Here is a 17919-nt window from a genome sequence, read left to right as displayed (position 1 = left end):
TACCAGCTAATTTTGTGGTATCTATTTTCCTTAAATTGGTCCTAATTTCTCTTTTTACTTCTGTCCTCTCTTTCCTTTTGATAGCTTCTCTTGCCTCTTGCTGCAAGAATGTCTGAGGAGTCTTACTTTGAATCTAAAACAGAGGAGTCAAACAGTGCAGAGATGTCATGTCAGATCACAGCAACAAGTAATGGGGAGGGCCATGGCCTGAACCCGAGTCTGCAGGCCATGATGCTGATGGGCTTTGGGGATATCTTCTCCATGAACAAACCCGGAGCTGTGCTGCATTCTGGGATGCAGATAAACATGCAAGCCAAGCAGAATTCTTCCAAAACCACATCTAAGAGAAGGGGGAAGAAGGTCAACATGGCCCTGGGGTTCAGTGATTTTGACTTGTCAGAAGGTGACGATGATGATGATGACGGTGAGGAGGAGGATAATGACATGGAGAATAATAGTGAATGAAAGCAGAAAGCAAAGTCACAAAGTTGAAAATGTGTGTGAAAACAAAAGTAACCTGTTCTCTCAGTCTGTGCAAAACCCAGTAAGGAGGCAGAAAGCCAAGCCCTGCATTTTTAGGTCAGTCACATTTACATGACAGTCATTTCTATCATCAACTTTACTTCTGATTTATTTTGCTTACAGAAAAATGGGGGGGGAAATGAAGCCAAAAAAGCATATTTACAAATCAGCAAATGTGGTGCCTGATTATAGAAATTTGTGATTCTATATACAATATAGTATTTTTTAACTAATAACATTCTGGATGTTCTTTTTTAATGAATAATTTATAGTTTGACTTTTTTTTCCCTTTTTTTTTTTTTTTTGCAGTTTTTGGCCGGGGCTAGGTTTGAACCCAGCATATGGGGCCGGCGCCCTACTCTTTTGAGCCACAGGCGTCGCCCGACTTTTTTTTTTTTTCTTTATTCAACTGGTTAAGAAAATCAGATTTTGAACAGTACTCTTAATTCCTAATTCTTTGACCCTTGATCGTTCTGTGCGGTACATTTATTTTCCTTGTGGCAATACACTGTAATGTCAGAAATGATTACTACTGACTGCAAAATTCAACAACAAGAATACTGAGATGGAAGAAAGATAAAATGCTCTTCAGAAATACCTAAATGCTGAGAATTTTTAATAACTAAATAGCACAACTACTCAAAGTAAAACCTGAAGCCTATTCTCAGTTTGAAAGAGAAATATTCTAATTTGAAACCAACAGCAGATATTGCAGGCTTTCATACCAGTGCTGGCCCTGGAAAGGTCTTAACAGTAACACAGGTAAGACTTAACCTGTACATGATCCAGTGTTAAAGGGATGCTTCCAGGCATGTGAGTGCTAAGCACGGGCTGCCCTGCACCCCAGTAAAGGGGATGTGCGTGGTGTGTGTTGGTGTTCTGGAGGGGCAGGATAGTCCTGGATTCTAAATACATGTGCAGATACTCTAAAGAGGAAATTAAATATTATGAAAGGAATAGTAAAGATAAGTTAGCTTCACGTAGACAAAAGCACAGACTGAAAGGTGGTTTCTGTATCAAATCCAGCCTTCCAGACTTGCCTTGTTTTAAACCCTGCTCAGTGGTTGGTGATGCTGGTGTTTTTGAGACGTAGATACAGATACTGCTCTGAAAGCTGGCCTGGCCAGAGATATTCTCAGAATGTTGCCACATATTTGTCAAAGCTTGTTTGAATTACATAAGACACATAAAGAAAGGCAAAAGAACAAAAACGTTTTTTCCAGTCTAAATTAGAAAGAAATGCTATTGATTTGACTATTAAACTAAAATACTTTTGGGGATTCTTTTTATTGAAGTTTTAAGAAGGACATCATCATAGATATTACCTAATACTATATTTGATTATAAAAAAAAGTCTCTTGGAATTTGAAGCATGACATGCATCTAATTCCCATTGAGAGCTGAAAAATGCCACAAAATGATCAGTATGCTGTGCCAGCTTTCTTTGGAGAGAAACAACTGATAGGACGTTCTGGGTGTGGAAACCGGTGTGTATAGCACAGTGATAAAGAGCGGTCTGATCATGATTCAGAATCCTGGGCCTGCTTGCTCTGCATCTTGGGCAAATTATTTAATCTGTGTGTGTCTGTTTGCTCATCTTTAAGATGGGAATAATAATAGTACCTACTTGAAAGGATTATTGTGAGGATTAAAAGAAATAATACCCGCACAGCACCTAACACAGTCCCAGGCCCATAGCTACTACGCATTGTGCCACGGAAAAGACACTGAAAAATAAGAGGTTTTAGTAAGCTTCGGGAGCGCTAAACTATCAATTTCAAGTAATATTTGCTTAGTAGCATGAGATGAAATTAAAAGTGGATGGTTTTCGGGAAAGGTAATGAGAGCATTCTTAGAAAACAAGCTATACAAACACATGTATTCTGTTAGTCTTTGAAAACCGTGAGTCCTGGCCAGGTTTACCTGCTCTGAGATATAGACTAATTAAATACCAAAAGAGGAGGCAAACCTTTGCTGGAAGATGGGCTCCCCACGGACCTACTTTGCCGTAGTTCCTTGGTCTGCGCACACATAACAAGTGGTGAAGTAGAGGGGAAGGGCAGCTGGCAGCGCTTGTTTCTCCAGCATGCTCTGGGGTGCTGTGGTGGTGCCGCTTAAAGGAGAGAGCCAAAGGCACGGAGTTGAAAAGCCTCTTGCACATCTTCTCCTTCAAAGATACATGCACTTAACACATCACATGAAGCCCCTTCTCTGTGCCAGCTACTGTTCTAGAAAATACTTGGGTGAAAATATTTGTGCTCACGGCACTTACATGCTCGTGAGCGAGGATCGACAGTGAACAAAATGAACGCATCCCATGGTAGGTTCCCATCCGATAGGGACATGCTAAGAAGCCAGGAGGATAAGGCCCCTGGGGGAGAACTGAAGTTTTTAAAGTGTGGTCAGGAGCAAAGCTGAGAAAAGTAAGGGGGTCTCCATGGGCTAATTTGGGGATCTGTGCACTTTATGTAAGAATGTAAACCTCATTTAAGAATAATCGGCAATACATTTAGAATATATGAATGGAATGAAGCTGACATTTTTCTTAATTTACATATAAATCCATATGATTAGACAAAGTTTTGATGCATTAATAAAAGTAGGCCCAGATAGGGCCAAAGAGAAAAGTGTGAGGAATCTAGACTCAGACCAGGTTTACTGTTCACCGGTAACCCTCCCTTGCTCTCTTACCTGCTGCCGGGTTCCTCACCAACATTTCAGAGCTGGCCAGCTCAGTGCTCTATCGTCGGGACACTGGAGGGGTTTAGAACCTTGGCCTCAGTCAGGAGATTGAAGTCGTTCTCCACCTAGAACTGGACTATAGATCACTGTCAAACAGCATTGGCTGTTTCACATTCTCTTCCAGATCAGTGTCCTCCTAGTAGTTTGAAAATAGGAAAACATCCCCCAAATCTGAAGCATATAAATAGAACTTTGTGAATTTTCAACTGGAAATGTATTGCCTTTACTCATAAAATTGATCCTATAGAATTAAAGGAAACCCTACAAGTGGGTCTCAGCTGGGGGAGGGAGGCAGTGCTATCATCCGATGGTGTTGGGAGCGCTGGGGCCTATTTTTGGTTGTCCTGGAGACTAAGGTAACATTTGGTGCCCTGTGCCAGGAATGGTGACATCCTGCATGCTGGGTCCAGTCCCCTCAGTAAAGACTCCCATTCAAAAGACCAGCCGCATTGTCCCTTCCCCACTGAGAAACATGTTAAGCCTGGCAGTTTCAGAGTTTCATATATAATTATTTTTTCCCCCAAAGTTACCCAATTCAAAAATTGCATTTCTAAAACCACAACAGCTACACAATCTGAATTTTGTGAGTTTGTGGCTTTATCTGAAATCAGTAGTTGTGGAAATAGTTTCCATTCCCTGAAGAATGTTGGTGAGGAAACTTCATGAAATTACGACATTCACCTGGGCAGATTCATTCACCTATTATACAGATTCCACAGTTTAAAAGAAAAACAAACATCTTGTGGAGGTAACTACAGTTCTGCAAAGTAGCCAGGTTAATTTAAAAGGCCTCTTTTCCTAGTGGTCTCTCTTTTTAAGCAAAATCACGTTTTAATATTTTACGTCAGTAACCACCAACAGGAAGGGGAGCAGAGTGCACCAAGTTTGCTATTGTCGATGCTCTGGAAATGTTGAGGGCGGGTTTTTAGCCAGTATTTTTAACGTGAAATGGATTTGTCAGACAGTAACACTAGCTGAGACATTCAAACCTATTGATCCCCATTAAAAACCAAGGAATTGGGGATGGGGGAGGGTTTAGGAGAGACCCAGAATGACTTCTCACAGCACTGTGTACATAACTTTATTTTTCAAAGTTTTCATTAGGGCCGTAGGAGTTTTACGAAAGATAGTTTGAAAACTTACTCTGAGTTAAATATTGATTTTTTTTTTAAATGTTTTGTTATACTAGTTTTTTGGGCCGCCTTTTGAAAGTAGTAGCCTCACCATACCACATGTACAATAGATCATGATATTCCTATAATCAGGCACCTTCGCAGCTTTGCAGTAAGACTGTTTTCCTGTTAAGATTATAAGCCTTGCCAGAGAGAAGAATCTATTCAGTTCTTTCAATCATAGCATAGCCTGACAGCTCTAGACACAACACCTCTGTGATACCTCTGCGATAAAAAAAGAGTGTCTGTCAAGAAATGTAGAGGATGAGCCCAGTTTCCTGCGACCCCAGCTTCGTTTGCTCTGTTACCAGTGAGGAGCGTTCTGGCATGTGATTATTTACTACAGAACTAGAGTTTCAAGCACCTCCATTAATTATTTTACATTGTGTGCAGAGCAGTCTATCTTTTAATGTCAGATACGATACACTGCACATACTGCTTTTGTGCTCTTTTAAAAAATGTGTACTAAATAATAGAAAATATTTATATTCTTTGAGTGTGAGCTTTGAATAGATGGCATTATCACTTTTCTTTTTTTTTTAACAAAAACTTCTTCTCAGTTATTCTATTGCAATGTTATTCTGAGCAAGTCTTATGCCAAATATCTTGTATAATGTTTGTATGGAAGATTAAATTTCACTCTTGTGTGGTAAGACTCTACAGTTACTGATTTTATAGTTGGAATTTGATATTCCAACGCAAAGTCCACGATGTATTCAGAAATCCAAGTTGGTGTCATACATTTCATTTTGATGTGAACTTTTCTTTGCTTTCCTTTGTTCTAAGACTCCATTTTGCAATAAACGTTTTGACAGTAAACCCCTTTGTTATGTGTTGCTGTGTATGTAAGATCTTTGTGAGATTGGATTCCTAACATCCTTTGAAGGAATCATTGTCACACACATGCACACGAGTGGTAGCTTTTCTCTCCTGAATTCATTTGGAGTGGAAATAATGAATTTGTAAAGTGATGGGGCAGTCATGAGGTGGGGTTTTTTTTTTTTAATCCCCAAAGAAAGACAGAAAGGCTTAGAACTCATCCTATAGCAGATACACTGATCTGTTAACAAGATACAGAAAACATAAAGGCAATGGTAAGCCAGTGTGTGGCTGGAGATCATTAACTCATCCCCTGTCTTGCCAAAGTCAGACCCTCGCGAAGCAGTTCCCGGCTCTAGCCTTCCTCCCGCTGATCTCTGCAAGCTGTGGCGAAGACTCCTGCTGGAGGGAGTATCAGGCTGAGTCTAAGGCCTTCCTGGGCTCACACTGATGAGCCATCCTCAGGGAGCAAGAGAACTCTTCTCTTCACCTTTTGACATTCAAACCAAAGCTATTGATTCTGATTGTTTCATTTACAACCTTTATGCAAGAAATACTTATTTCTCAATTTGGTTTAGGACTTTGTATAAAAATAAAAACACTACACGTTCCCCCATCCCCTTCCTATAAAAGCCAGCCTTGATGCAGAGAAATATTTCTGTAACCCAGCCTGTTGTTTCTGGAACTAATCAAAAAACATTCCTTATTTCACATTTGCTTCCGTGATGGGAGAAGGGACGGGCATGTTTCTGCAGCTGTAGCCAGCTGCCCTGTGAAGAAACAAAACTTATCTTTGATCAAGTTCAGCATTAGGTTCCATTCCTCAAGCCTTTCTTTTACCCTTTGTGAAAGCAGGTGCACCTGATTTCAAGGGAGCAAAGGAACAATTTTAGAGGGGAGTAGAGCACATAGGGTAGCAGAGTCCACATAGAATAGTATTGATGACAGTGTATTCTTTATGTCCTTGCAATTTGTCTGTGATACTCAAACTCTTTACATCCCTATTTATTTTAACTATTCCATTTTTATTTTTTAAAAATTCTGCTTGAAGCCCCCCGAGTCTGCCTCATTTTCCCTTTTTCCTCCACTATGAACCTAACTGCCTCTCCTCCCCAGTTAGGGGATCATGCTACACCCATCCCTTCCTCTGACAGTTTTTCCCTTGTTGCTTCTCTTCACCTGGAGTCAAATCTCTCCTCCTTGCCCTGCAGCCCCCAGCTCAAGCCACCTGCCTTCCTTTGTCCCAGAAACTCCAAAACCCTTGTGACTCCATCAGTCTTTGGTACACCATTTCAATAAATGCACCCTTCAATTTTATCCATTCTATGAAATTATTCAGTAAAAAAGAATTACCAGATACTCCATGTCATGCACAAAGTAAACCAACATGAAGGTGGCCTTGAATTCCCCCCATGTAAATTCTATACCTATTTCACCCCCCAATTCAAAGCTCCTTGAAGCCAGGGGGTTGTACCTTTCCTAGCAGAGTTTGGACATGTGGGTACAAAATAAATACCTACAGGTTAGGATTAACTCACCCACCCTCTGATTTTTATACTAGTAGTAAAAGCAACCAAATTCAACTTTTTTTTTAACTTGCAAAAAAATATTGTCTGTTACAGGTGACCCTTTGCTTTATCTCATGAGCAATCTGAACACTTTGGCTAGTTAAGTGAGTGAAAGCTAGTGGCTGTACCAAAGCCTAATTCATATTGTAGGATACAGACTTGTTCAAATGATGTAAGAATTTATGATTTAGATTATGGCCACGGGGCACATATTGAATGAGAATGGCTCTTTGGCTGTGAAAATGGTGCAGGCTTAAATCCTCTGTGAGTCTTCATTCACCTGTGAACCTGACAGAGAGATAGTGTTTTTGTCTGTTTCAGTTAGCGCAACTTTGGGACCCACATATTTCAAGACAGTGCCAATTTCACATGTCCTTCTTCATCCATGGATGCTAATATTTGGTTTAAAAAATAGAACACAAATGAGATAATATTCAAACACTTAGAAAGCCCCCTGTGAGGCTAAGCGTGATACATCATCTGGTTACCAAATGGTTGCTTTGGAATCTTCATTAATAATCAAACCAATTTTCCTTTTGTCCAAGAATTCTGAGAAAGGCTCTGGTTTTTGACGAATGTCAGAAATTCCTTGACTGCCAAGGCCCTATTGTGGGATGCAAAACCACTGTGAGGGTGCCACGTATCTAGAGGAATATGTCATGTTGCACGAAATCTCTCCTGAAACAGCTCCCAACACACAATAAATTGTTACTGAGAGACTGATGTACATTACTGGCCTCTGGGGTCAAAATCCTTGGAGCATTGGGTGCTCTTAAGGTCAGGGAAATGATTTTCCATTCAACCTACCCTGCCGGAGGAAGCAAGCCAGAGCAGCAGCTGAGGGCTAAATGACTGAGACGGGAGGACAAACCAAAAAGACAGTGATAATATTCCTCTTTTTTCATTTCATGCATATTTTCCACGCAGCTGCTGCCTTCCTTTGAGATTGGTGCTTGGACTGAAGACGACGTGGTAAGCTGCCTCCGTTAATGCCTCCTTTGACCTGGGCAGGTATTTCCTACATGTGTCCACATGTTTAACAAACGCTGCCAGAGGGAGCTGAGCCTTAGGAGAGCCTTACTAGGAGAGGTTGACACATTCCAATTTTTTTCTATTTTAAATGCAATAATGATGGAAAATAAGGTCTCAAGAGCAAAACAAGTATTTCTTCAAATCTTATATGAGGATTCTCCCTCCCTGTTTTCTCTGAAAATATTTCAGAATATTTAATAATAAATACCAATGACAAAATTTGTGACTCCAGATAGCAAATAAAGATACTTGAAAAAAGTGGGTCATAAATTTTCTCAAAACGCCAGGTATGGACTTGACCCACGACAGATAGAGAAGGATCAGGGGAGGGCAGTGTTGGGCTGGGATTACACAGAGCTGGGTCCTCTTCCGCCCCAGTCCTGTTCAGAAAGTGACAGCTTCATAGTTGCCATCCCTACTGTGGCCTCCCGAGGAGAATGGACTCCGGCACACCCAGACTTTCTCTGCAGCTGTAGCCAGAGAAGCTCCATGTTTTTGAGAGGCTGCAAGCAAACTGTTTAGGTCCACAGAAGCCTCTACTCCACATTCTGGATAGAAACCCTGAGGACTGAGGCTGCTCAGCCTGCTCAGCCTGCTCAGCCTCCATATCTGCTTCCTTAGTGACCGAGCAGGAAGGAGAATTCCTGATCAGACGCTTCGAGAACTTATGCCTGTCCACAAAGGGAAAAAACAGATACGATGCCAGCCTTGGCAAGTATGGCTCCCGCCCCAGAGAACAGACCAGGTGCCATCTCTGTTAGAAACTCCGCGGAAGGTCTGTTTATCTGGCTCAGGCTGGTTCCGGGCCTGGCTTTCCCTACACCCTTTGTGTTCTCATGAAGTAAAACCGCTCTCAACATGAGCTCACCTCTTTGGCTTCTGCAGAGCAGGGAAACTTGGCACCAGTTTATTCACCGGGCCCCGGTGACTCTAACTTCCCTGCCAGCCTGGCTTCACAAGGAAAGAGGACGTAGGGTCTCCTTTATTCCTGGGTTTGATAGAATCTCTTGATCCCCAGCTTCTCATTTGAAAAGAAATTTTTAGAAAAGCACCGAGTTCTAACAGCTATTTTTAGTCTTTACTCTGAGGTTGAGTGGTTTCCAGGCCACTTAAATAAAATTCCAGGGTTGAGGGCTCCCAAGAGAATCAGAGGGAATCAGAGATGGCCTCCTACCTATCTCTCGTCCTCCACATAATGGGGGAGGACACCAGTAAACTTGTGTCACGTGACATATGAAGACTAAGGTCAATGGGTCCAACCTCATTCTACTCAGACAGCTCCACACTTTGATTTATCCAGAGCCATGTGGCTACTTAATGACCAGGCCTGGAAGGATGGACTCACTCTGTCCTCTTCACTGTCCACTGCTGTGTGATTCTCATTACTCATTGAATAAACCTGTGCCCCTCAGCAATCCAGGGGACCACCGGCACACAGATGGAAAGGTTACTACAAGTTAGAAAAGATATTAAAACATCTCCCAAGGAAGGAGGAAAGCCAACAGTCTGTAAACTATCCAAGACCCCTGAAGGGAAAGATTTCCCCAATTTGAAAGCTTAAGGTTTTAAAACTACAAAGAGAAAACCCACCATTTAACCTTCATGGGTACAGCAGGAATTAAAGATATTTGAAGCTACTAAAAATTATGTGCTTTACTGTTAAAACTGGACACCGACCATGTGCAAATCTTCAAAACCATATATGTCCTCTCTTTCACAGTATTTTTGGGTTCAGCAGCTCGTCAGAAAAGGCAAGTGGAATAAGTTACCTTCTTAATTCATGGCGTTAACTTTGCTCTGGATGTAATTGAGTCTAATTTTGTTCTGCATTCTAATCTCTTCCTGCAGGTGACTCTTCAGCAGAGATGAGTGTGTATGCAAGCTTGTTTAAAGAAAACAACATTACAGGGAAGCGGCTGCTGCTTCTGGAGGAAGAAGACTTCAAAGACATGGGCATTGTCTCCAAGGGGCATATCATTCATTTAAAGGTACCTTGGGAAGGGAGAACATTCCATCACAAATCGTCCCCGAGCCCCTGCCAGGTTGCAGATCTCGAGTTAGTGGCTGCTGTGTTGGTGGCTCCAGTGCTGACACACTTCCCCACCGGTGAGCAGCTGTCCCCAGGGGCCCCCGGCTCCCTCCTCACAATCCAACAGCAAAAGGGTTCATCCCTGGCATAGTGGGGCTCACCTGAACATAGACCCTGCGCCTGCAGGGAGTCTTCAATCTGGTGGAGGAAACAGGTATGACCTATGCAATAATGGGACAATGGCAACTGAGAAGAATGCCACGAAGGTGAGGCGGGGCTGGGCCGAGGAGAGGCCTCCATGGAGAAGCTTGAGGCAATAGAAAGTGGGGGACAGGGAGGCGGTAAGCCAGCGATGGGGGTGGGCAGGAAGAGCTGCTGAGGGAGGCAGAAGCACAGACCAAGGCAGTGTGGGCCCGGAGAGCAGCATCCACCAGGAATCCAGGAAGTGACTCCATGCATGACCCAAGGGAACCCCCAGCCACTGCAGTAACCTAAAGTCATTTGCGATCTTCCTCAGTGTGACCCAGGACAGACCCCACCGGGTGTGTATTCTAATCCCCACTTTTAGGAAATCCTAGCATTTCCCCCCAAACGTCAATCCTGAGTAGTTTTAAGATTTAAACTCCTGTTTTTGTTGTTGCCATTATTGCTTTTTTTGCAATTCAGCAACCACACCTGTTTTATGTGGGGGGGGGGTAGGCGGGGGTTTTGTTTTTTAGTTATTCAATCCTAGTAAGAATTGCTGGCATCTGTGTGGACTTATTATCCCTGTTTCAAGAGAGATGATACACAGATAAAATCAAGCTTTCTCCATCCCCGGTGTGGGGAGGTGGAGGGTGTGCCCAGGTCAGAAACAAGAGAGAAAAAGAAGGATGTGTAGAAAAAGCAGCTTCCTATCCAAATCCACGTCCTCACAAAGGCCCTTCCAGCATGCTGATTTTCCCCTTACCTCAGAGCTACCCACACTGGCCTTTCCAGATAAACCCCGTCAAGGTCCACAGAGAACCCACTCACTTCGCTCTGCGGCCCCTAGATCCGTGCCAGGAACACCCGTACTGTCCCTCAGCACCCGCTGGGTAGCAGCGTAGCACTGACCACCTCCACTGGAGAAAGAGCACCTCGCTGTTATTTCCCTTCTGGAACATGGACAGGAAAACTTGTGGATAAACATATATTTCAAAGACTGGCAAAGAATTTAATCTCTTCCTTTGGGTGTGGGCAAGTCTATCCTGAAAGTCTGCGTGGGCTTAGGTGGGCCACAGTAGGAATTTCTGCAGCACAGAGACATTTCAGAATTCAAAAGAGAAATTTTGTAAATCTTGTCCTATTTGGCAGATACCAAATACGATGCCTCCACTTTCCCTTCCCCTCTGCTGTCTTTGAAGAGGACCAATATTTCTTAAGGACCAGTTAGGAGGAAGAGGTGATGAGCTGTACCAAAAGACCTAAATATTCCCAGAGGTGGCCAGCCAAAGAACTCCCCCCATGCTGGCTGGCATCGCTGAGGCCAGCAGCGTCCAAACTTACTGTTGATTGTTCAGCAAACTCAGTGACCGCCTGCTAATTGCAAGGCTAGGCCTGTGAAGATTTGAAGAACTCTGCAGTTATGCAATTTACATCCAGAGAAGAGATAAAATGTGCACATATAACTTTCAGGCAGTTGGAGGGGAAGGGGATTCATGACCTAGACTTGGGAGGGGTGGTGTAGAGACAGGGGAAGAGGAAGCCTCAGGAGTGGGTGGCTCTTGAACTGGATCTTGGAGGAAGGACAGAATTTGGAATGTAGACAGAGCAAGAAAGGAAAGAATGTGAGTCTAGACCAGCAGTTCTCAAACTATGGGTCGTGACCCACAGGAACCGTATGAACGGGTTGCGGCATTAGGAAGGTTGAGAACCACTGGTCTAGACAGAGAGATAAGGAGTTAAAAAAGAAATAGAAGAGAACGTAGAGGAGCAGAGATCAGTTTTGATCTGGGTGGCAATAAACAACTCAGCCTGCTGGGAACATGGGTGGACAGCAGGACTGGCCACACTGAGTGGACGGGAGGCAGGTCCAGGTCCTGGACAGCTTATGACTCCAGATTGGGAGGGGATTGTCTGGACTTCGAGCAGCTGCTAGCAGTATTAACAATTAATGTGTTTAAACTTTGCTTATGTACGTTTTAAAGTGGATTAAAAAGTAGAGGGCGCTGCGCAGACTTGGTATGGAGCCCCCACTTTGTGGGTGATGAAGATGTTTTGCACTAAACACGGGCAGGGGTTGCACAACACTGTGAATGCACTAAATGCTGCGAATTGCCCGATTTAAAATGGCTAATTTTATGGGGTGTGATTTCACCTCACTAAGAAATAGTAATAAAAAAGAAAGAAAGCAGAACACCTTTATGGCCCTGCCCAAGAGCAGTCTTCTCCCAGCTGGAAGGCCTTCTGTCTTTGGAGGACCAGATGCCTTCAGAAAGGATGCCCATGAGAGGAGAGGTCAGGGGAGTCTGAGCAGGAGAGAGAAGAGGGAGACAGGAGGACCTGTCCAGCAAGGAGGAAATGAGGAAGGAAGGGTGTTACAGCAGCCAAAGGTGGGAAATGCTTGAAGACAGAAACAGTGATCAAAGGGTCAAGGGCTGCAGAGAAGCCAAAAAACGTGTGGAGAAAAGCCTCTTTTTAAAAGCAGCTGCTTGGGGTTAAAAATTATTTGGCCCAGTTGGGATCCGTGCAGTGTCCTCTCCTTATGACCCAGAGGGGCTGCCTGAGATCCAAGGGAAGGGGTGGCCCCATCTGGGAGGACCTAGGACTGCCCTCCAGCTCCTGGTGAGTCTGCAAGAGTCATTCACAGAGGGTACCCTCTCCCTTGTGCCAGAGCTGAGGCTTAGAGTGGCCACCTGGTGGGGGGCTCTGCCAGCGGAAGAGGGGACACGCCACGGAACTCAGCTACAACATGGGTGTTTCTGACAAGCTTACAGAGGGAAAGGGGAAGGGCAAGGGGTACTGGAAACGTATTCTAGGTGGACCCTGCTTGTACTCTTGGGGCAATTTGGATAAATAATACTTCAAGCTGGGCCTCTGGGGATGAGTGTGTCCAGACTAGAGGAGCCCACTCTTCCCCCGTACCTGGTGGAAGTGTTTCTCTCACACACCCCCATGGTGAGAATGTGACCTTTGTTCTCTGCTCTTTCACTAAGGAAGGCACAAGTCTTGTGTACCCTCTCCACGAGTCCCCTGGTCCTTAAATGGGAGGTGATCTAGGTGGAAAGAGTGTCCTGCCTGCTGGTCGTTCCTCTCCGTGACCTTGCTGTGGCTCCCTTCTTCCCTGAGCCTGCAGGCCCTTGTGTGGAGGAGCCAGGTGTAAGGAGTAGGATAGAACACCCAGTGAGTGTTCATTACACTGTCAGGTGTCAACAGCTTTCATTTTGCTTTAAAATGAAAAACTGCATCTAATTTTTCTCAGGTCGACACTTTTTTACTCTCTGCATAAGAAGTTCATAGAAAAGCTGAATTATCCATGATAAGTATCCAAAAAGTCATAGTATAAATTGTTCTCCTTCCCCTTAAGATTTCTTTGTGCTTCATTAGCAGAGAAAGTGTTGGACCCATATCTACAGAAAAGCCCTGAGCAATATCACAAGGTTGAGTGAGATTTCTGCCTTCCTGAAAGTATCTAGCGTTGTACTTGTGTGTCGTCCTGTTCCCATGTTACACAGAGTGACACCTGCATTCTGTAGCCCAGATTGAACATTAACTTCTCACGACTCTACTCTGCTGGTGCTCGAAGAATGGTTTTATTTACTGGTTTAACTTTTTTAAAATATCTTTCTGGTCCTTTAAATAATAACAAACCACCCACATGACTTTGGACAATCAGGTTAATTCTCAATAGATGTTAGATATTAACATCTCCACGATAACTTATGAACTATGTAAATAAGGAAAGTTTTTATACTCCATATGTACCCATTGTTTTAATCTCCTCTTGGCATTATCAAATCATTAATAAAGTCATGTGATTTTTTTTTTTTACAGTCAGCCATTGAGAAATTAACCCATGACTACCTAAACTTGTTTCACTTCCCACCACTAATTAAGGTAAGTAAGGATTTTTCTAACTAAAAGCATACCACACATGCACCTGCCACGGCCACACCTACATTTGCCAACATCGGGAACAGTTGTTTGAAGTGAAATTTAACTATATCTGCCCAACAAAAGGCCTTTTGAAGCTAAGGTGTGTATAAATCGAATACCTTTGTTCCTTACAAGTTCAAATATTAAAAGTGAGTTCCAGATAAGAACAGCATGCCTCAGTTTAGTGGCCAGGAGATAGAAGTGTCAATGTTACAGGACCTCTGGCCTCCCACCTGGCCTGGAGACCTTTCAACATGTAAGTCACTGAAGAAATTCCCACACTAGAGCTCTGGATTATCACTTTTATCAGGGGTGGGAGGTCTACTATTTGAATAACATACTAGTATAGTTAACATATTTTGGATATAATCCAAAGGTATATGGCATACTTCGTAATAAAATCAGCAAACTCTTGCAACTAATAACACAGAACTCTACTCATTTGAAAAAAAAAAAAAACCAACTCTGGTTTTTCAACTCTAAGCCCTTGAAGATTCATTTTGTTATTCTACTTGGACCTCCATCCACATATGCTCTAGCACCTGCACGATGACTCTGGTATGGTGAAAAGCTCAAGTTGAAATCTTACAGTGCATCTCCAGGTGCTCAGTGCATTTGTGGGGTAAAATTGCCTGTGAGATGCATTGTGATAAATATAAGATAATGACATTCAATTTGAAGTATCTGATATAAATCATTTGGCAAAGTTCTGAAAGACGCCTAATACGTTGTTTCTCTTGCTTTAAGTAATTGTAATTTATAGCTTAACCCAAAATAACCAAAAGTTAACCAATAGATTAGAATGGAAAAACACTAGTGCTATGAAGTAAAAACATCTGGAATAATTGGTGTTTGGATTTCTGTTTTAGGACTCAGTAGGGGAACCTGAAGAAAATGAGGAAAAAATAGTGAACCTTGAACTGGTTTTCGGTTTCCACTTGAAACCAGGATCTGGCCCACAGGTAAATCGTACACATATTTTTAAACCTTTGGATCAATTTCAAGCTAATTACTTCTTTTTTGCTCCTATAACTCCATGGTTTTATATACCCCCTACCAGCTGGTAACTTGATTCCGAGTAAATTTATAGACTTTATAAAATAGAATTTAGCTGAACGGCTGACAGCTGTCCCTGTAAACCAGGCTAGGAATCTTTCTTTCTCAGTCAGCTGAAGAATCCTATGTGAGGCCGTCCAAACCTCAAGGTAACTCACAGCAATGCCTGGACGGAGAAGGACAGCAGAGTGCGTCCTGTGTGCTGGGTATACTGTTCATGCTGTTCACACCACCGCTTCCTGATACCCTGTTTCTTAAGGGAAATTAGTTTTCCAAGAGTAAGCGACTCTGAGAATGGAGGCAATAGGGAGGCCCAGATGATAACATCAGCTCTCAATAGGGTGCAGGCCACATGAGCAACACCCCTTCAATCAGGCGTGTACTTTCGTATTGTTATGTCTGGAAAATATGTTTGACCCAGGTAACAGGTGAATCAGAATTATAATGGGTTGTGTTACTTTAGATGATCATAACAGCTAATATTAATACTCAGGGTAACATATTAACCATTTGTTGTGTGCTGGACATACAGTACTGAGGTGTACATGCTATTTTCCTCCATTTTGCCAACGAGGAAACTGAGGCTCTGAGGAGTTATGTAACTTGTGCAAGAGTTCAACATAGGGGGTAGTAGAATGAAGACTTGAATGGAAACTGTTCTATCCCCAGAGCCCAAACTCTCAACAGCTGTACTATTTGTACATTTCCTTTGAGGAAGCCAAGGGATTTTATAAACACAATGTCGATTGCCTGGGTAGGCTCAGCAGACCCACTGGCCATTCGTTAATAAAACCATGATTGCCCCCAGGCCATTCCATAGGAACCAGTGCTTAGGAAAGGTTGGAAATTGTTGCAAGAGGCTGAGTTTCACTTTTCTTGACACCTGGCGAAGGCATGTCTTCCCTGAGCTGTTGCAAGTATTTTGATGCTTCTGCTGAAAGGAAATCTTTACCTCCCTTGTTTGAGCCACAGAATGTGGTTGAATGAAAGCTGCTCTGAATCCAGGTTTCTTGTGTATGAATACTTTGAATACTTTTCTTTCCTCCTGCGAATGGATCATTGCTGTTCATTCTCTTATTCAAAGCAGCTATAGAAAGAGGACAGGAAAGTTGTCTCTCCAACTATATCACTGCCCCTTCTACACCTGAGATTCTGTACCCATGGACACCTTCATCCGATGGTAAATAAAGTGCATGTGTCAATTTGCCTTCTTTAGAATTCTTGAGTCCAGGGCACTTAATTTATGAGTTCTCTTTGTTTAAACCTTTTATGGCTTGTAGATGATAAAAGGAGAGGGAGGAATTTCTTTGGAAGAGATTTATGAAGGGCAGTCTCAACCAAGAAAATATTTTCTTTTTTTCTAATTTTTCTTTTTTTTGAGGCAGAGTTTCCCTCTCTGTTGCCCCGGCTAGGGTGCCATGGCGTCAGCCTAGCTCCGGGTAACCTCAAACTCCTAGGCTCAAGCCATCCTCCTGCCTCAGCCTACCTAACAGCTGGGATTACAGGTGCCCACCACAAAGCCCAGCTAGTCTTTCTATTTTTAGTAGAGATGGAGTCTCACTCTTGCTCAAGCTGGTCTCAAACTCCCAGGAGCTCTAGCGATACTCCTACCTTAGCCTCCCAGAGCACTAGGATTACAAGCATGAGCCACCATCCCTGGCCAAGAAAATATTTTCAATTAACAAAAAAAAAAAAAAGAAGAAGAAAGAAAGACTTATTAATCTTGAAAAATAAAAATAGATATATTTTAGTAAAAATGAGAAGCTATAATACAATAGTCTGTTTTTAACCATGATCAAGTATGCTTTTTAAATCATGGGTTATAAACAAGGCCTAAAATTGCCAAAACGCTTGATATTCTGCCATTCCTTGGTCACCCATTCAGAGTAATAAATTCATCCATTCATTCAGCAGGCCTTGACTAGGAACCTACTTTGTGCCTGGCCTAACTATGCTAGATGCTCAGAATACAAAGTCAAAGAATAGAGTCCTGGCTTTCAAGGAACCCATAGCTTATTGAGAGAAATAGGCAAGGGACCAATGAATGCCCACAGTACAGGACTGTGAGTTTCTACAACAGCCTATGGAAGCACACTGGATGGCTATGGCAGTGCCACGAGTCCCAGGACACACTGTGACCAGCTTGCCCAGACTATATCCTTAGCTGGAGAGATGGTGAGTAAGAGAGAGGGCCTGGAAAGTGCTGACGTTTCTAGCATGGGCAGCTGGACAGATGGTGTTACCAAGTAATAGAGCCAAGGGGAAATATGCAATGTGGACATAATGCCAGGGTGCTAAAAGTATGAAGAAGTAGCTGCAATGGGTGAAGGCCATCAGGAAAAGCTTTTCTTTTTATTTTAAAGGGATGAGTATTTTGTTGAGGCTTGAAGGAGTTGATGGGTAATTGCAAAAGAATTTCCTGAATGTAATGTGGAAAGCTTTTTCTTTGAGAACACGTCTTTCTAAAGAGCTTGAGTATTTAATGTTACCTCATTTCTCTCCGTGGCATTTGTGTGAGATGCATAAGGCACAATATTGTCATTGCTGATTAAAGAACAGCAAGAGAAAGCGTGTGACCAACCTGGGTGAGGTGAGGAGAGATTTATCGTTGACTTTGTATTACACGTGTGCTAGTTCTTATACCTGACCATGACATTGAAGCCTTCTGTAAACTTACATAAACCAATCCTAGAATAAATTACTGTCCAATTCTGTACTGTGCCAGATATGCCCTAGCATTATGAAATAGTGCTTTGAATTGAAATTCCAATTCCTGGCTCGGCGCCTATAGCTCAACCGGCTAAGGTGCCAGCCACGTACACCTAAGGTGGCGGGTTCGAATCCCCAGCCCAGACCCGCCAAA

The 17919-nt window shown here is 42.9% G+C and overlaps 1 protein-coding gene across 2 annotated transcripts in view; it reads left to right on the top strand.

Annotated features, from left to right (window-relative positions):
- MAP3K20 (mitogen-activated protein kinase kinase kinase 20) overlaps nucleotides 1-17919 on the top strand; it is a 191356-nt gene that overhangs the window by 142522 nt on the left and 30915 nt on the right. The window contains exons 12-16 of one of the 2 annotated variants that reach the window (XM_003791511.3): nucleotides 7751-7795; nucleotides 9576-9606; nucleotides 9704-9843; nucleotides 13899-13961; nucleotides 14870-14962. In XM_003791511.3, the coding sequence (XP_003791559.1) occupies nucleotides 7751-7795; nucleotides 9576-9606; nucleotides 9704-9843; nucleotides 13899-13961; nucleotides 14870-14962 (372 nt within the window). Of the gene's footprint in view, nucleotides 1-84; nucleotides 513-7750; nucleotides 7796-9575; nucleotides 9607-9703; nucleotides 9844-13898; nucleotides 13962-14869; nucleotides 14963-17919 lie in introns of those variants that run through there. The other variant, XM_012806200.2, reaches the window with a different exon arrangement.

This window comes from Otolemur garnettii, unplaced genomic scaffold (genome assembly GCF_000181295.1).
Source record: "Otolemur garnettii isolate 467f Iridium unplaced genomic scaffold, OtoGar3 scaffold00048, whole genome shotgun sequence".
Lineage (NCBI taxonomy): Eukaryota > Metazoa > Chordata > Mammalia > Primates > Galagidae > Otolemur > Otolemur garnettii.
This window is presented reverse-complemented; position numbering and strand designations above follow the sequence as displayed.